Raw genomic sequence first — 20386 nt, forward strand, 5'->3', positions numbered from 1 at the left:
ATCAATATGAAGCTTGAGGTGAAGCAACACAGCATCCCTATTGTTTTGGAAGAAAGATCTGACAGAAGCCATATGCTGGTTTGGCAAGTTTTATCTTTTAAAGTCTTCATTATTTTTTCTGTCCTCACCACACTTTCCCCTATAAATAAGTGAGCTGATGATACTACTGTGTATTTACTCCCCACCTCCAGAGCATCACTGAAGATGTTAAGTAGTAAGGCAGGGAAACAGATTCCATGAATAGGTCTGTGGATGAACTAGGCAACTACTGAAGGCGCTTTGGTTTCAGCTAGCAAGAATCTAAAACAGAGTTAGGTAATGCTAAGCAGAGATGCTAGTAGTTCACTTTTTCCATGTTTTTGTCACAGCTGGAAAAAAAGAAGTGCAATCAAACTATAACTGAACACTAGTTACTGCTAGTATCTGAGCAGCATGTAGGAATGATGAAGGACTCCCATCACTGAACCTAAAATACAAAGAAACTAGGGTGGTGTATATTTTGGTTGCTCTTTAGAAATTCTTCATTGGTATTTGTTCAGACTAGACCAGGGGTCAGACTAGATCAGGAGTAGTGTGCCAAGTCTACATTTATTCACTCTGATTTAAAGTTTCGCGTGCCAGTAATATATGTTAACGTTTTTAGAAGGTCTCTTTCTATAAGTCTATCATATAAAACTAAACTATTGTTGTATGTAAAGTAAATAAGGTTTTTAAAATGCTTAAGAAGCTTCATTTAAAATTAACTTAAAATGCAGAGCCCCCCGGACCAGTGGCCAAGACCCGGGCAGTGTGAGTGCCCTCGAAAATCAGCTCGTGTGCTGCCTCTGGCACGTGTGCCATAGGTTGCCTACCCCTGGCCTAGACATAGGTCACAGAATGGCTAGGATTTTGTTTTTAAAAAAGGGTCATAAAATTTAAACACCATGGCTAGCATTAACAGAACACTTATTCTTGTGACAAGTTACCTGCTTACATGTCAACTAGCCAAAAAACCAGCAGGCTAGAGCCTCTGCTCCACCCAGAAGAGGAAACTCCATTTACTGAATTAAGATTCTAATACTCATATAAAATGCTTCAGATATACAGATGAACATACCACAGAGTACTTGTGGGTAATAAAAGCGAGAATGCTCAAAACACAGCAATTTTGGCGATAACTTATGTGTCAGAATGTCACTTTTGTTCTTAACTAATAAAGACTGAGATACATGTCAATTTAGGTAAGGAACATTACAGGGATACTGTAATTATCCAAGTACAAATATTATAAACCCAGGAAACGCGGATAAGGTTAAACCTAAAGAATTCCAAACATACACATTAATGGTATGGAAATGTACAGTTAAGGCAACTGAATGATGGTATGGCACAGCTACTGCATGGCCCGGCTATTATGACCTAAGACATGGATATTTTTGTCCCAATTAACCAATCTAAAATTCTCCCCCTCCCCCCATTATGATGTCACTACAGGGCAGAGCTACTTTGTTTTGTTGTGTGAAAGGTGTAGTTTGGCGAGAGGTAATGATGGAACACTGGCATCCCTGGGACACAAAATTAAGGCTATGGTGTACGGTCTGTGGTGTACAGTAGAGGTTAAGTGCGTCTGTGAGTGGAGAAGTAGATGGCATATACTGTTAGACTATCTTCTTTTTGAATACTTTGCTTACGAGTTGTCACCCTTAGAACACCAAAGTTGTGTTCTAAGGGTGAGATTTTCAAAACCATTCAAGTGCTGGCCTAACTCCCCTCCTATGGAAATCAGTGACTTAACCATTGACTTCCATCAGAGAAGACTTAGGGCAGGGTTCGGCAGCCTTTGGCATGCAGCCTGTCAGTGAAATCCACTGGCAGGCCAGGACCCTTTGTTTACCTGCAGCGTCCGCAGGTGCAGCCAATCGCAGTTCCCACTGGCCACAGTTCACCATTCCCACTAATCAGGGGTGTGGGAAGCAGTGTGGGTCAAGGGATGTGCTGGCCACCGCTTCCCACAGCCCCCATTGGCCTGGAATGGGGAACTGCAGCCAGTGGGAGCTGTGATTGGCCAAATCTGTGGATGCTGCAGGTAAACAAACCGTCCTGGCCTGTCAACAGATTTCCCTGACAGGCCGCGTGCCAAAGGTTGCCGATCCCCGAGTTAGGGTAATTCCAAAATATTTTGAAAAATTCCACCCTCCATGCTTATTACATGCCACACTCACCAGCAAATACAGAGTCCACAGTTCTCTTCATCTCTGGAATCCCCCTGCCTCAGAATAGCAGCCCATGGTAGTCTATGTACAATGAATTTCCCAATTGCCCCATGGTTACATCATTATAGGGGAAGTTTGGCATACCCACAGGTGCTCTTGCTAACAAAACTCTATGCACAGATGTGACACTCATGGAGAAGGATGAAGAAAAATGTGAGTGGGCCAAGGAGGATCAGAACAGAGGTAAGAAAGATGGGAAAAGTGAACTGGAGAGATAGAACGGCAGTTTTCCTACTCCAGGGTATAGCGCCCTCTCCATTAACCAGCAGGGAAAAGCACTTTTGTCAATCTGCATAATAATTTAAGATTAAATTTTGAATCTGAAATGGACAGAAGTAAGCCTCCCTACTGGCTGCATGAAGAGTACTGCCCTCACCCCAGTGTCAATTTTTTTGGCCTTTATTCTTTAAGACTGAAAGTTTAGCATTAAACAGAGGCTGGCACACAGAAATCTCCTTAAGAAAAATCCAGTTAACTGGCCTCTTTAAAAATGGCTCTCAGTGGCACATAAAATTAAGCTGCATTCAAGGAAGGTATGTGTGCAGAGACCACTCTTTCATGTGGTCACACTATCACTAAGGACTCCATTAGTGAGGCATTCACTTTCATTTTTCTCTCACCCCACAAAATTAACTTTGTTAGTACCCGAGGTGTTATCTAAACTAGAAAGAGAGGTGGGCTTTTTTAAAAGTCAGGGACCTAGCACCCTTTGAAACACCACTTACTGCCTAGTGTAAAATGCAGATTAACACCTTTAAAATCAAGTTTGCTAGCGAGAGGGGTGTCAGCTAGCTAACAATTTAAAAATTGTTAAATTGTATCTACACTAGATGGTAAATTATGCTTCAAATGGTTAGGTGCATGCATATTTAAAAAAATACATATAAACAGATCCAGGGAAGCTACTCATCACAACAAACAAATGTCATGCCCCACCATTAGATGGGCCACTTACTTCCATCTTGTTTAGCTACTCCCACTGAATTATTCTGCCTCTACCTCCTTCTTGACTTGTTGAATTCGCAGCATATTTAAACACAAAATAATTCTCCCCCTCCCCTCTCCCTGCTTAAAATTAGGTAAGTGCCTTGCTCACTTAGGACCTAAAGCACATGGGTGCTAGGTCACATACTCCCCAGACTGGTTTCCCTCCTGCTTGACAGAACTAGTTTTTAGTGTGTCATTGGCAAACTGGGAAATTAAAGCCAGAACTTTATTAGAAACTTGCCAGCTCAGCAACGTTGGTCAAGTATCAGAGGGGTAGCCGTGTTAGTCTGGTTCTGTAGAAGCAGCAAAGAATCCTGTGGCACCTTATAGACTAACAGACGTTTTGCAGCATGAGCTTTCGTGGGTGAATACCCACTTCTTCGGATGCAAGCAGTCAAGGGAGTGATTTTTGGGCAACATTTTTATACCTGCAAAATCCCTACTGTAGAAGCACTTACAACTGCATAAAGGTGCCTTTGCCCATATAACCTCTTTCATATAGAAAACTGATATAAGTTATATTACCAAAAGCACTTTTTTTTTTCAGTCTAAGTCTGTATCTACGCTAAGAGAGTTTACTGGTAAAGCTATATCAGCAAATGTTTCTAGTTTAGACCTAGCCATATATTTTTAATCCTGCAAATATTAAATAATGGCAGCACAGTATAATAGATAAGGCTTACAAGATATTGACTTGGATCTCCCCGCAACACCAGCCCTCTACCGTTAAAATGTCCCATCACAACCTCTCTCCTTCCCCCAACCTGAACCCTGTACTGCTTGGAGACCCTTTAAGCTACACACCCCAAACATCCATTGCTTATATTCCTCTTAACTCACAGCCACTTTTCCTCCCCGGAAATGTTAAAAGTGCTAACATCACCCCTGCACTGTTCAGGGACCCAGCCCCTAGTATCCTCCCCATATGCACTCCAGTACTGTTAATCACGTTCTCACCCCCAGGCTCCGATTCGCTCCTCCAAGGCACTTCTCTTCCCCTTCCCCCTAACAAGGTCTGCACTCCCTTACATGCATCCTGCCAATCTTGTATCCTTTCCCCGGGGCACTTTTTCCTCTCGTTTGCCCTCAAATATCCATCTCACCAGGAGAAAAAGCTGAGGGGAACAAGCAAAACACAACTTTGCTAAAAGCAAAGGAAGAGGGCCCCCTTCCCGCCTGGAGTCCCCCAGAGCTCCCCCCGGAGCAGCAAGCAGCATTTCTAACTCCATTAATTCAAAAGTCAAAGTCAGAATCCCACCGGTCATGATCACCGGCTGTGACTTATAGTCCAGCTTCTGGATTCTGGACTCCCGCTAGCCACCCGCAACACGTGTGATCGTTATGGGTTAAAACGTCAGCCCTAAATGCATCCCAAGGTGCACACAAACCCCCAGCTCAGCCACGCCCCAGCATCTCCTCGCGCGGCGCGGCACGGCCCCCGCCCCCCGGTTCCCCCCGGCAGCTCCCCCGATGCCGGAGACCCGCGCCGTCTCCAGCAGGCTCCCGCCCCCCCCTCACCTGTACTGCTTGGGGTCACTGGGGGACTTGACCACGTCCGGGTCCCCCAAGTTGGGCTTCGCCCCGCGGTCCCCTCCGTCCTCCTCAGACTCCTCCTGCAACAGGCGGCCCTGGGCGTCCCGGCCGCCCTCCCCGACCTGCTGCCCCGAAGGCAGGTCCGGGCAGCTGCACGAGGCCTTGTTCCTGCCGGGCATGGCGGGGGCGCGCCGAGGCCGCTGGCGGGGCGGGGGCGGGCTCGGGGCGGCTCGCACGGGGCGGCTGTGGCCGGCGCCTCGGAAGGCCTGGTCCGCACCAACTCTCGTTCCCGGCCTCCTCCGCGCTAGGGCGCCCAGGGCCCTCCACATCCACCGGCCTCGCCCCGAGCTCCGCCCCTCCCCGGCACCAGGCCTCACTCCCACCACCAGCGGCCGCTGCAGCTAAAGCGATTCTCACGGAGGCCTCCCCCCTTCCAGCCAATCAGCACCCGACTTCGAGATCACATGGCCAGGACGAGCCAATCGTAGCCCCAGCCAGGCCAGCTCGCCTCTGATTGGCAGAAAGGACGTCTGTGGCGTAAGGACGGGGTAAACCATAGTGAGCCGGAAAGGGGCAAAGCGCGGAATCCAGCCAGCGGCGGAAAAGGGAGCAGGATAGAGCTGGGTGTCAGGCTCCCTGCGGGAATTAGCGCGGCTTGTCCCCGCCGCCGCCTCCTTTCAGGGCTCGGTCTGATTACTTAAGCCGATCTCCCCGGTCGTGCGTTGGATGCTTCCAACAGCCGGTTTGGAGACGGTGCTTCTCTTCCCATTGGTTCTGTGAAACGTCGCTCACTTCTAGCTGGACCAATCAGCTGGCGAGGAAGACCCCACCCTGGCTAGTGTGAGAGATGGTGGGCGTATGGAAGTGCACAGTCCGGAGATCCCGCCCTGCCTCTCCCGGGGTCACGTGGGGAGCCTCCCGGCAGGATCCTGCCAACGCCGGCCTGTGGGTGGGGCTAGAGGCAGCACAGACCACGTGGATGCGGCGGGGCGGGAGGTCTAAGGTTGCCTGAACTTCCTATTTGCATCCTTGCCCTGAGGCCCCGCCCCTGCCCCGCCCCTTCTCTGAGGCCACGCCCCCGCCCCCTCCCTTGTTGACTCAGCTCATTTTCCCTGGGCTGGGGCAGGGCCTTGGGTTTTTCTGCCTTATTCCGCCGGAAGATGGACCCCGAAGCACGTGCTCCCTGGAGCTCATTCTCTCCCTGGCACATGCCTACAGCTGTGCATTTAGGACTCTGCATCCAGCGTGGCAAAGTCATTGCACAGCTACCAAACCTATTGAGCACCTTGAGGCAGTTCTCCCTACGCCTCAGCTTTCAGTAGAGATGGTCTGGAAACAGACCCCACACCCCCATCCCTAAACTTGGTAGCTACTTCTAGGGATCTACTAGTTTGCACCAAGGCTGGTCAGGCATGAACAGGACAGTGCCCTTAAAAGTGAGATCCCTGCTCTGTGCAGGGACTGCAGTTCAGAGCTCCCCTGCCCCTGGAAGCATGGGCTGATGACCAGGAAAATGGCTTGTGAGCCTTGGCCACCCAGGCCCTCTCAGAAAGGAAACAGGGTGGTACTTTCTCTCTCTCTCTCTGGCTTCCCAAAGACCTAGAACTCTGCTTTTTGTGGGCTATGCAAGAATATTGACTTTTTGTTTGGACTACTTTAACCCTTCTGTAATGGGGCAGAGCATAGGCACCTGCTTTTTCGTTTGCTGGGGGCGCTCAGCCCCAGGCCCTGCCCCCACTCCACCCCTTTCCCCAAGCTCCCACCTCTGTCCCTTCCCATCCCCACCTCTTCCCTCCCCCAAGTGCACCCCGTCCCCGCTCTTCTCCCTCCCTCCCAGCACTTCCTGCACGCCAGGGGACAGCTGGTGGCAGCAGGCGGGAGGGAGGAGGAGGAGGAACTGATCAGTAGAGGGAAGCTGGTTGCCAGTGGGTGCTAAGCACCCATATTTTTTTTTTTCTGTGGGTGCTCCAGCCTTGCAGCACTCACGGAGTTGGCACCTGTGGGGCAGAGGCCCTGAACAGCACAGCCAGAAGGCCATGCCCACCCTCTCGCCAAGGGGATGCTAAAGAGACATAACCTACTATGGGGAGAGAGGGTGGTTCAGCCTCTGTGCCCAGGCAATCCATGGCCTCTCTCAGTACTGTCACCTTGGGCAACTGATGAGGTGGACACTTGTCCGGTGAATGCTGGTGTGAGACCATCACGTGCTTTCATACTGGCCAATGAATAGCTGCCAACTACAGTTGTACTGACCTTTACCAGAAAGTAGGTCACAGCATGACACCCTACAGTGGTGGCTGGTGCCCAGATTAACTGAGGCTGAATGTCACAAGCTGCCTCCTCCCATTCAGGTGGGTCATAATGAGGACCCTGCTAAGAGTGAGAGGATAAAGAAAGTGGGTGGGCAAATGGGAAAGAAAGAGGCATCTCTTCCCTCTGCCTCCCCATCTTTACCAGGAAAATGGACACTTCACTCAAATGGTAGGATGGGAGAAAACAGTATTTTCCTCTCTAAACCTGTCACTGTGCTCTACTAGTCCCCTCTGTCCCAGCTGTCTAGCTTTCCCCTACCATCTCCCACCAACCCTGCCACACACACCACCACTTCACCCACATCTTCAGGCACCAATTGATTCCATTCTTCCCTGCATTCAGCCTATCCCCCTCTCAGCTCAGAACCTCTCTAGCTCCCTCATCTCCTTCCAGTCCAACCCTCACTAGTTCAGAAATGCATCTCCTGGCCCCTGCACAGCCACCCTCCCCAGTATGAGACCCTCTTCTTCCTTTAACTTCACAGCTGAGCACCACCACCCTCAGCTCTGAACCCTTTCATCAAGATATTTTTTTGTTACTAGTTAAGTTATCCTAAAACCTGCCTGTCACCACTGAAATGTTATACCTGCTACCCTGTTAATGCTTGCTTTGCCATTCAGCCTACAACATCTCCTTCCTCACAGTGGTTCCTAATGATAACTGCAGCCCAGGGAACATTATCTGGCAGAAAAGGCACAAGCAGCTCAGTTTAATTCAGAAAAAGACCACCTCTTCCCTGATAGATGACTCCATCCTTACTATTTGTTGAGATAAATAACATAGCTCACACTCAAGCAATCTCTGGCCACGTTCAGAGACTAAATAATGTCTTTTTATTTTGTTAGCTTCATAAATATAGATACAATATGTACACTCCTAGCACTGCACAAATTGCATGTTCACCACCAGATTAAAAATACCCCACAAAAGAGAGCATTTATTTTAGAGAGAGGACTTTTGAGAGCAAGAATTAGCAGTATCCAAACACACACTATAGCAAGGCTTTGATTCACTAGCACAATAGATATAGAAGCTATATTAAGTCTAGTTGGTTTTCCATGCCAGAAAATTACTAGCCTTTGTATTAAAAGCATTTGAGGTATGACAGAAGGACACATTTTCAAAGGCAGCTGGAGGCCCTAAATCGTGCTAGTTACAATGCAGTGGACAGATCCCTGCACAGCACCCCACCGACTTCAGTGGGGGTCTCACACAGATGCCACACCCACTTGCACAGAATAACTTGCACAACTCTGGCCTAAATTTGCAATTTTGTGTGCAAAAAAAAAATAGGCTAATTTGACATCACTGATTTGTATGTACAAATGCCATTTGTACTCTCAAATTTGAGTCTGTGTGCATAACACTTAGTCCTGCCATGAGTGCAGGGGCCTGGACTAGATGACCTTTCATGGTCCCTTCAAGTCCTATGGTCCTATGATAAAGAATTATATGAGCAAATAGACATTTGGCCTAGAAAGTTTGAGAGATCTGTGAAAGTAGCCCACCACATGTTTGTGTATATATACACATGCTACAAATCTGGCCACTACATATATATCCACACAGAATTGTACTCATATAGATATAATAACCTTAGTGCCAGAAATGTTGAATGTTTAAAGGTATGCTATATCTAAATTGTAAAAATTGCATCCCAGAAAGAAGCAGGCCATGGGATGTTGATATTTCAGATTTTCAGGATCTCAGTCATCTGTTGTTCACTGTCGCCATTTTTAAGCCTTCATTATTTTTATGAATTCCTTCTTCTCTGAAGTTTTTTTGACTTTATATTTAAGTCTGAAACTAGAAGAAATAATGTCATCATAAGTGCAACCTTTTAGCACAAATTTTTAAAAAAGCCAAGAACAATGTGAAAACAAGAAATACATGTAACATATAAACCAGGCTGGGGATTGTAACTGTGGTGTTATACACATTACAGGCCCTCCTGCTGCTGGATTTTTCCATTTAATTTTAGGGTTGCATACAGCTTGATATCTTTCCCTCCACAGAGTTGTTCAGTCAGCTGACCAAATTGAAAGGAGAAGTTCTCATTTGCAAGGCAGAACAGCTATGCTGATCAAGATTAAAAGGAGGAACATCTTAGCTTTTAAGATCCATGTTGATCATTTTAGCTGAACTGTATGCATGCAGTTGTTTGCAGATCTGGTTGCCTCATCTCAAAAAAGATATATTGGAATTGGAAAAGGTACAGGAAAGGGCAACAAAAATGACTAGGGGTAGGGAACAGCTTCCATATGAGGAGAGATTAATACGACTGGGATTTTTCAGCTTGGAAAAGAGACAACTAAGTGGGGATATGATAGAGATCTATAAAATCATGAATGGTGTGGCAAAAGTAAATAAGGAAGTGTTATTTACTCTCTCTCATTATACAAGAACTAGGGGTCACCAAATGAAATGAATAGGCAGCAGGTTTAAAACAAACAAAAGGAAGTATTTTTTCACACAATGCACAGTCAACCTGTGGAACTCTTTGCCAGAGGATGTTGTGAAGGCCAAGACTATAACAGGGTTAAAAAAAAAACTAGCTAAGTTCATGGAAGATAGGTCCATCAATGGCTGTTAGCCAAGATGTGCAGGGATGAAAAAACATACTCTGAAGTGTCCCTAGCCTCTGTTTGCCAGAATCTGGGAATGGGTGACAGGGGATGGATCACTTGATGATTACCTGTTCTGTTCATTCCCTCTGGGGCACCTGGCACTGGCCACTGTCTGAAGACAGGATACTGGGCTAGATGGACCTTTGGCCTGTCCCAGTATGGCTGTTCTTATATCTGTGTCTGATGGTTAAATAGACTTGTCATTCCATAAAACCAAACATGCACATATGTCAGCCTTTGGTGTTTCTCCTCCATGTTTCTAACATTATTTAATCAATCACTGTAGAATCAGAACCATTCTGATAATTTAATAGTCACAAGAGTGCTGGTTCCTGTTCTGACTGCAACCAAACTCCTACTGATTTCAGTGGGAGCAGGATTGGGCCCATTACCTAGAAAGCATATTTAAGTTTTATTTAGTTAGAAGCTCTTGCTAGGTAAAATTGGAGATGGTCCCAAACCAAAAACTATCATGCTGGTTTCCAATGGAAATTGATGCATTAGATATTGCTGGCTGCAGTAACTCCCTCCAGTGCATAGGGCAACTCAAAAGGGAACAGGGAAGGACTGTACAGGCATGAAAGTGGGATCCAATAGCAGCATGGTTCCAAATGAATCCATTTTGCATGGGGACTTTGAAAGCCATGCAAAAGGGATGATCGCTTTTTGGGACGACCTGGACTTTGCCCAGTTTTCTGCTGACTTCTAAGAGTGCCACGCCCTCTTTCTTTTAGGCCTGAGTTCAAGCACCTCCTCATGAGGGGTAGGTATGTCAGAAGCTCTGTGACATTTCCCTTGGGCTTAAAATCTAGTTTTGGGTGCATGTGTTATCCTTCCACAGGTTTCCTTGCGGGAGGATTGGTTAAGTTGTATAAAGCATTGTACTATTTGTCCCTTTGAAGTTTGCCTATAAATCTATATTTAATTATGCTAGAGAAAAGTAATTTTTCTAATAAAAAAACAAAATTAATTAATCTTTCCCTTTAATAACCAAAGCGGCCACAAATATATCATAGGAGTGAACCTTGACTACTAGCTCAGGACTCAGGACTTTTTGCAGGTAGATTTTACTACTTAGCTTGTAAGCTCTTTGAGGCAGGAACTGTCTTTTTGTTCTGTATCTGTACAGCTCCAAGCACAATGGGGTTGTGGTCCATGACTGGGGTTCCTAGGTGCTACGGCAAAATAAATAATAAATAAAAGTAGATATTACAGTTGTTCTGGTAGATCACTTATTTTAAGAACAACAAGATGACAGACTGGTTACAAACACTCACATGTTGGTTCCTAATAATTTGGTCTGAGATAGTGGCATTCCAGGTTAAACGTGCTACGCTTGGCCCTGCATGAGTCTAGAATTAGGGAAGTGCAAAAGTGGCTTAAAGCCACTTTTACCCTCTCCCTGCTTGGACTCTGATTCTTATGCTAAACCTCTGAAGAGGCATGGCACAAAATTCAACTCCCAACTCTCTTGATTTTCTTGGTGGCCCCAGTGTATTAAATAGAAACGGGTCCTTTCTTGCTACCCAGTCCTGCTGCATCAAACAAAACAGCAGAGTTTTACATCAAGGAGCATGGCCATCTCCTACCTGAAGTCTTGAGATGTTCTGGGTTTTTTGGATGTAAAGACAGGATTTACTTTCCTATTTTGTTGGGGGAGTCTGGGTTTCTTCTTTTCTTTTTAAAAATCTTTTCCTTTCTGATCTTTTTTATGTTCAATGCTCTTTATCAGTTGTTGAGCTGCGTGTTGGTATAGAGCTCTCTCCCCAGCAAAAGGGCCTATAACAACAAAGCAACATTCTCTATGGGAATAATCTAAAAATACATTTAGAATATTATAAAATTCTTAAACTTCAATGTAATTCACCCATTAACACTAGGTGCACTTACAATATTTATTTAGGTTTTTTGTTTGTTTTACAATATTAGGTGTATTAGATATATTTAACATTAAACTTTCCAGGACATTTAACAACCACGTCCATTTCCACTATAACAGAAACTTCAGCCTTTAGACAATATGATAATACATCATCACATGTGACAAGATAAAGTGTGTTCAGGGAAGGGGAGAGAGAGATTCACAGAGATTAAAATCACTAGCAGGAACAGTTCTGCTGCAAAGGGGGTGGGTTGTCTGTGAGCCGCATGTTCTTCCCAGAACTGCCTCTGGACGGGTCAGACTCTATACTCTCCGACATCTTTTCACAGATTATATCCACTAGGCGCTCAAAGACCTGTCTCACATTGATGTTCTCTTTGGCACTGGCATCAAAATAATCAAAACCTGTGAAGGAAGCAAAAAAAAATTAAAAAAATAAGTCTGATTATAAAAAGAATGCTTGAAGTAAGTGTAATGGTCTGTTTAAAACACCAACAACTTTTTTTGTATTCATTTGGTAGCCAAGAAACACTTCAGAATTACAGGACATCCAAGCAGATTGAAGCTGTCCTGGCTCAGCTGAGTGAGTCTAAGGGGCGAGGCTAACCCTTAATACTACCATGGTGAAGAGCTTTCTAAGCAGGGCTGATGAGTAGGCCCCTAAAGCATTGCTCCCTTCTGATCAGAGAACAATTAAGTTTGGAATTATGTGAAGTTACTGATGATTCCAGGGTTGCTTTTTTTTTTCTAGCACACCTTTGGCATCCTGCACCCATGAAGCAGTCAGCCATGACACCACCCAGGCCAACCTTCCTGCCCACTTAGATCAAATCGAGGTGCTTAGCCCTCCTTAATTACTCATTTGAATTCTTGCGTGAGACTTCAGCCCAGTGCCTCAGCCATGAGCAGAATATCAATGCACTGAACCAACACTGTCAGCCCCTACAATTCTTTATCTTTCCATTCCCAGAAGTCTAGGAGACTAATCATTATTTCCAAGAATTATGTTGTTACTTCTGTTCTTCCTACTATTATATTGCCTACAGCAAGAAGTCAAACTACCATATAAATAATCTGCTTTGCAATAAATTACAATCCACGGTGATTTGTATCATGAGCTTTTGTAGCACATCAGCTCTCATGTCCCCTTACTAAACCAAGGAAAAGAAAAGCCCATTTAACGGACTAGTTTGCCTTCATTTTGTCACTCCAAGTCTCATTGTTTCAATCTGTAAAACAACAAGTAAGTTTCTAAACACTTTTATCACTTCAGAATCATTTTTTTTAAAAGGTTCCTCAATTTTAACAGGATAAAATACCTAGCAGCGCCAATACCGACACTAAGCCATTGGCTGTAACTATGCAACTTGAATCATTAGACCGGTAGTTCTCAAACTTTTGTACTGGTGACCCCTTTCACATAGCAAGCCTCTGAGTGCAACCCCCCTTATAAATTAAAAACACTTTTAAACATATTTAACACCATTATAAATGCTGGAAGCAAAGCGGGGTTTGGGGTGGAGGCTGACAGCTCGCAACCCCGCCATGGAATAACCTTGCAACCCCCTGAGGGCTCCCAACTCCAAGTTTGAGAACCCCTGCATTAGACAATTTGAAGAGGTCAACTTTTAGAATTGGTTCTTAGTGACAGTAATATAATAACCTGTCAACAAAAAACAAGAGACTCCAGATAAATAAACTTCTGCCATCAAGGATACCATCAAGGATACCTCAGCTTGTTTAACTTATAGTCACTGGGGGGCTGATTCCTGAAAGGCACAGAACAGGAAAGACAAAGGGGACAAAGGTAATTTTAAGCCATCTTCATGGACTGTCCTGCAGCCTAGAATTCTCACAGTATAATAGTAGGATTTTATGTTTGTATTTTGTATCATTTAAAATGAATTATGTATTAAATGTACTGGTGTATGATTTGACCATATTCTGCTAGCCACCCTTTCTAAAAGCAGAAAGGAATGGTCTAATGGGCCATTGGTAAAGATGCATCAGCCAGAATCTATATCTCAGCTGATTTCAAGGTAGTAACAGACCTTTTAGCATCACCACTTTGTTGTAGGTTTAGTATTTTAAAATAAGTAAAAGAATGCAATGATTGTTTTCTCTTGCATTGCAATTTGATGTTCCTGTTCAATTGTTTTGTGTAAATCAATTCTGTGTTGTGTATGAATGAGGAATGTATGTGTTCAGATAAGTGTGAAGGCCATCACCAAACCAGATGTTCTAGGGAGAAACCGAGGACAGATGTAAGGGCGCCAGAAGATTGCAACATGCCCCTATTGAGATGTCAGAGGAGGGCAGATTGATGACTCTAAAGATGAGACAGGCACCTATCAATGGGGACAAGATAGCTGTGATCAAAACCAGCCTGGGGTAACTCCCTGAGAGACTTAATGAAAGAACAAGATAAAGACTGAGGAGGACAATTTAAGAAAACAAGCACTCATCAAACAATTGATTACAGCATGATGGTACAAAACTCATTGGCCCCAATGAAGGAAAATCACTATATAAGCAGGCTGCCTTGCCATGAAACTTTGGGTTTGTCCTGCCAAGACTTCCCCAGAGCATCGTGTCACGATCGACAGAATCCGGCTCCTACCTACCCGTGATCAACCTAGCTGGCCACTGGATTGATCCGGACTCTGGACTGGTAACTATAACATTGACTGGTGGGACAGAGTGAGTGTGTGCGTGTGTATGATTGAATGCATATGCTGATTGTTGTATCTTCAATAAACACATCGTATTGCCTTTTCCCCTGAAAAAGATCCTGTGTGCTTATAAGCATGACAATAACACTTGGTGCTTCTATGATGGGGGAATATGCATATACATATTATACACACCTGGGTTGGGGTTGAAATCAGCCCAGGAGATGCAGTTTGATATATTTCATCCAGACCTATTTAAATGTTTTCATCACAGATGTTAAGGGAAAATATTAATTAAAATTCTGCTTATTACTGAATAGGCCCTGCTGTAATGGACCAGATCCATTACATGTGGACCAGTATTCAATTTTTAACAGTGGTCAGGAATGGATGCATACAGAGGAAGGTCCAAGTAACCACCTATGGCATAACTCACCCACAAGGGAATTTTTGGCCTAACTTCAGGCATGTCCTGACGCACAAAAGCTTATAACCTTAATATATTTGTACTGTAGGATCAATAATTATTGTCCTAAAAATATTAAAGGCCTGCTCCATCAATATTCCTGTTCGTGGCTGAAGTCAAAGGTAGTGCCAAGGATACAAGATGAGCCTCCAACTGATAACTTGATTAAGTTAATCAATGCAGACTCTTCACCTCAAGCAGACATTGACCAAGTACATCATCTCAGATTATTTTATTGCTCCTATAAATGGTTAGAGAAACATTCATAGACATAACCTTTACATGAAGGCATTAATATGAAAGCTAACAGTTTAAGCAGGCAATAACCAATTAATCAAACTTCTTTCCCCTCGCAAAGTAATTTCAGATAACGTTGTACATAATGCCACATCAGCCCTTAGAAAAGCAGCCTGATAAAATCTGAAATATTTTAAAATAGACAATGTTTCATACATTATGAGGCTTGAGCAGAGTGGAAGTGCCAGGAGCTTCCAGAAACATAATTAGCTTTTGCTTTCTTCTACCAGTGGGGATATATTTCTTCTTGGTGCCTTTGACAAGGTCAGAGATAGGTCAAGAGGTGCAAGTGTGGATTCTTAATTAAAGTAGTTCTGTACTGATGTAATCAGTTGTTATGGAGACAACATGTGCAGTATGTATGCATGCAGACAGGACGCCCATTGAAATATTCCAGACATAAGGATTTGGACTCAAGATATCAGAAATTTTTTGGTAATGAAAACAAACGGATAAACATCTTAGAAAAAAAAATAGAAGATGGGATAGTAGCTCAAACAGAACTTCACATTTGGTTGTAATATGTTTAGGCGTTAGGGTCCAAATATTCAATCACTGAAAGCTAAATTACTCTTGAAAAATATGCAAGCACCCATGCAAAGTGTGTAAAACATGCAGTTGTGAATGCAAGTTAGGTATCTGTTTTGCAAATGTTTATATTTTCAGGTGCATATTGGGTACTTGTGTGTGAGAAGAGGACCCATTACATCTTTTGCAAACTAAACATGCATTTGTTTTTTTCATTAGTACTGTACTTAATAGGGCTTCTGTTTTTCAGTGTTTATTTTTAGCAATTTTTGAGTTTTATGTAGATGTCCACAATCAGGGGATTTCAGGGCTCTCTCTTTTATTAAACTGTCATGAGTTAAAGTATAGTAAATATATTATTCATTATATTAGTATACACTGTAATGAGTAATCTCTTTGTAATGTTCCCTAGTGTGCTTTAATGTAGGGCTGTTTAGAAATCACACTCTTGTAGTGTATATTACTGCCTTATGTAGGCAAGCCCTTAGATGCAAGTAACTATTTCCAGAGTTTTTCTGGTGTTTATTGGATAAATACCAATTTCATTCTTTTTGTAACGGGGGTATTTTATCGATGTGAAATTCAGAAGCCCTAATAACAGACCACTACTAAAAAGTAATTAGAATTATAGGAAAAGGAAGCTATTATTTGCATTATGTAGAACCCGAAGGCTCCAATCTTGATTGTGCTAGATACAGTTCAAGCATATTTAAGATACAATCCCTCTCCCAAAGAGTTTACAATCCAAGGCCCTTATCCTGGAGATATTATATCCATGCTTAGCTTCGTGCATACGAGTAGTGTGAGTGTTGTATGCTGTTTGAGGCAGGGCTCTGTGTTTGTACAGGGCCTAGCGCAATGGACTCCTGCTCCAGGACTGGGGCTCCTAGCCCCTACCACAATGCAAATTATAAATAATACCCGTAAACTGAGGTTTGTCCACAACTTCCTCAAGGTCACACGTTGAACCAGTGATAAAGCTAGACATACAATTGGGCTCCAGTCCCCTGCTTTTAACAATAGAGTACTATCCTCCAATTAATAATAGAACCCAACATTACAGATTTGAGAATTGAGTACAGTAGGAGATTTTAATAAAACGGGGGTTATGACAATTCCTGTAAGTGCCCAAAGAACCTTTTCTTTCCTGCAAACCTGAACAAATATTTACAGTAACCCCTTCTACAAGGGTCTCTGGGAAACAGCATTAATTGAAGTCAATTTTAACAAGATTTATCAAATCAGTAGAAATCCTAATGTGACTATGGCGGTGTAGTTAAAACATCACACACAAGACCCGATTCTTCAAAGATTTGCACACATGCTTAACCTTAAACATGCAAGTAGTTCCACTGAATTCAGTAGGACTATGCACATGCTTCAAGTTAAGCACACAGATTACTCTTTGCAGAATTGGAGCCTTCCTGTAACTGCCTCTTGTATATTTTACCCATAATGCTTTGTAGCATTTACTCTGAAACTTTCTATATTACATTCTTTGTCTTAAGTAGAGATATAGGAAACAACACTAAATAGATGAGAAATTGGGATGCATATCCTACATGCTGGTGTTCATTCTAAAATCTTTATTCCAAACTCAGCTTCTTCCAGAAGAAACTGCTCCCTTTTTTCTAGCAATCGGGTGATGTTACTTCTATATGTGGGCAGGAAGCCCAGTAAGTAACTGTGATGGTTCTCAGGGTACCCAGGACGGTGAATCCCCTTGTTACCCTCTGTCTCCAGCATGAGGGAGACTTGCTTGTGCTTAGCTGGGTGGCAGCTCCCTGACATCACCAGCCGGTTAGCCACCCAAGCACTCTCCTCTGGGCCATGCTTGCCCTCATTTTGCCTTGCAGGTTAACAATAGGTGCATCCCAGTCCCAGAGACCCTTTGCAGCATCCTCCTGTAGTGTCCAGCCCCTTATCCACTGAACACCCACAGAAACACCATGTCTGCTGTCCCCAAGGGAACAGTGTACACACCAGCTTGTATGATTCAACTCAGGATCAGAACCTCACTTAATATCACAACACTTAGATATGCTTGTAGCAAAAGCAAAGATAAGATTATTATCAAAGATTCAAGAGATAGCGAGTAAGGATAATGGACACAAAAGGTTAGGCATAAAACAAAATCATAATTCACTTTCTAGAGACTAAACTTAACAGGCTTACCAGCTGTCTAAAGAAGTTTACCTCACCCCTGCCAAAGTCCTCTGCAACCAAGGCTGGTTGTGATCCCATTTTCATGAATCTAAACGCATTGCACGTTTACTTCCTAGGTGCAGGATGGGGGTGGGGGAGGGCATCATTTTTGCCTTCTACTTCTATCCCCAAAGTTCACTGTCTGTACTCTGACACAGTATAACCGTTTCCCCTCCCCCCACCTTGTTTGTTTTCCTGAATGTTCTTCCCTGTTGACATCACATCTCTCTGTTGACTTTGCATGTAAATGTATATCCATTGTGTTAGCTTGCAATGCTTAATTTACATCTCTCAACAGGTGAATAAACATTTCTTATCTGAGAGAAAACATGTCTGTCAACCCTGCCTTGATACAGACTTGAAAACGTATTTTCAATATGCCGTTTAAACACATAATTCCTTATATAGTATCTGTACATACAGTTCACTACGATATTAATGACCAATGTGACCCTGGCTTTCATTTAAGTCCTCACATTAGCTTCTTTGGTGAACATTAAGGTACATACCAGAACCAGGACACTCCTATATCCCCCTTGCTAGCTGGCATTAAGGAATTCTTGGGTTTTTTGCTCCACTCTAAAGAACAATTTATAATCTCTGATAAATTGCAAAAAAAAAAAAAATCGGGTATAAAAGCAACTTTAAATTCTGAAAATGACACTGTACTACTCAGCGGAGTGGTATATAATATTTAACTAGACCATTATCATCTTTGCAGCACTGATATTATGCTGTTGGAAGAACTTTTTCATGTACAAGTAAAAAAGGACACATTATAAAGAGAAAAGAAGGAAAGCTTTAACACATACCTAACTGATCAGCCAGATGTTTACCCTTTTCCAGAGGAATGATTCTTTCATCCTCCATGTCACACTTGTTTCCAACCACAATGACTTGTGCATTATCCCAGGAATAGGTCTTGATCTGAGTGGCCCTATAGCAGGACAGAGAAAATAGATAATGTATTGTCAGTAGTGCCAAAGAATATTGAAATAAATACTTATAAACATTAAACCCAATTCCAACTGTAGATCAGCTGTTGATTAAAAGGTAAATTACCAAACATATATAAGGCAGCAATGCAACATTTTAAAGTATATGAATTATGATAGATTCTATTTTATTATCCGAATACTTTGTATACAAAGTTAATGTACCAATAAAGTTTCCCAGTCACATTTTTTAAATATTTTAAACATTGTGGGAACAGAACAAAAAGATGAATTCAGTAGTTTCATTTTATACATTTTAGGAAAATTAACACAATTTCTGTGGCCACTTCTGCTTGTATAAATCAGTCAGTGGAACTGCATTTACACCAACTGAGGCTCTGCCCCCTAAAGAGAAGAATATATAATAGATGTAAACTTAGGGTGACCAGATGTCCCCATTTTATAGGGACAGTCCCGATTTTTGAGTCTTTTTTTTTTTATATATAGGCTCCTATTACCCCCCACTCCCTGTCCCAATTTTTCACATATGCTGTCTGGTCACCCTATGTAAACTACTATTCAGAAGGGATCACAATATACGGTACAAGATACGACAAAAATAACCCAGAACTGAATCACAAATTCAATGCCTCTGGACAAATAAATTAAGCTTAATTTGCGATTGCTATTATTTTATTTTTATACAATTTGTTAGAAAAGAGAATGCAGAAGATGCAATATTTAAGGTTTTAGCAGAGTATTTGAACTGATTTTTCATGAACTCATACTGAAAACCTGAATCATCTTGACTAGAGTAGGAAAGCTGTCATGTGGACTAAATACTGGCTAAAAACCTGTAAAAAAAACAAAAAAAAAAGAAGCAAAGATAAACATGTATCAAATTGGGGGGAAATGGGATTTAGTGAAAGATTAGCTCATATGTATAGCTTGACTAAGGGATGTCTAATGCAGCAATGAGCAGACATGATAACAGTCTGCAAGTATCTGATGATGGTCAACTACAAGGACTGAGGAATTATTTAGTGTGGTACATAGGGGACCACCTGTAGTAACTGAGTAAATTTAGACTGAATATCTACATTTAAAACATCTAAAGTGCCTTCTGGCTTGGTATGTGGTGGAATTGAAATGGAGTTTGTTGTGGAGCTGAGGAGTCTAGGAGTGTGATGTTTTATGAAGTTTATACAGTAAAGCATGTGCTGAAATTGCCGTGGATGTTAATATGAGCTTAACTACTCAATTTCCTTGATTTTCAATGAGTGCATTGATGGAAAATGCACTCGTGCAATCCCAACAGCTAAATTTTAGGAGTAGGAACAAGACTAAGAGTTATGGGTTGGAAGATGATGTTTAATGGTGGTCAGATTTCATGGATCAAATCTTGGCTTTAGACAGTGTGTGTATTGTCCCAAAACCCAAATCTCGTAGAAGGGAAAGTTATGCTGAGCCTTCATTTTAGCTCCCCAAATCAATGAAATTCACTCTCTGCAGCCCCTCAACCCACTGAGCTGCAGAGGTGCATTCCAGGTGGGGCTTGGGAGTGTGGTTGTGGCATGCACATATAAACAACCCAAGAATTAAAAAAAATAAAAAATGAGAGCGAGAGAGAAGATCCTTTATGTCAGGTTTCTAAATTCGTATGTACCTGAAGAATTGTGATTTTCAAAA

At 42.9% G+C, this 20386-nt stretch overlaps 2 protein-coding genes across 6 annotated transcripts in view; both read right to left on the reverse strand.

The window, feature by feature from the left end:
• NRDC (nardilysin convertase) overlaps positions 1-5176 on the reverse strand; it is a 43799-nt gene extending 38623 nt beyond the window's left edge. The window contains exon 1 of the mRNA XM_045028843.1: positions 4758-5176. Within this exon, the coding sequence (XP_044884778.1) occupies positions 4758-5101 (344 nt within the window). The 5' untranslated portion in view covers positions 5102-5176. The remainder of the gene's footprint in view (positions 1-4757) is intronic.
• Positions 5177-11597: 6421 nt separating this feature from the next.
• Positions 11598-20386, reverse strand: part of RAB3B (RAB3B, member RAS oncogene family) — a 130951-nt gene continuing 122162 nt past the window's right edge. For all 5 annotated transcript variants that reach the window (XM_045026139.1, XM_045026138.1, XM_045026137.1 and 2 more), the window contains exons 5-6: positions 18575-18699; positions 11598-11999 (exon numbers count right to left, since the gene is read on the reverse strand). In XM_045026139.1, the coding sequence (XP_044882074.1) occupies positions 11812-11999; positions 18575-18699 (313 nt within the window). In that variant the 3' untranslated portion in view covers positions 11598-11811. The remainder of the gene's footprint in view (positions 12000-18574; positions 18700-20386) is intronic.

The sequence above is a fragment of the Mauremys mutica genome, chromosome 8 (genome assembly GCF_020497125.1).
Source record: "Mauremys mutica isolate MM-2020 ecotype Southern chromosome 8, ASM2049712v1, whole genome shotgun sequence".
Taxonomy (NCBI): domain Eukaryota; kingdom Metazoa; phylum Chordata; order Testudines; family Geoemydidae; genus Mauremys; species Mauremys mutica.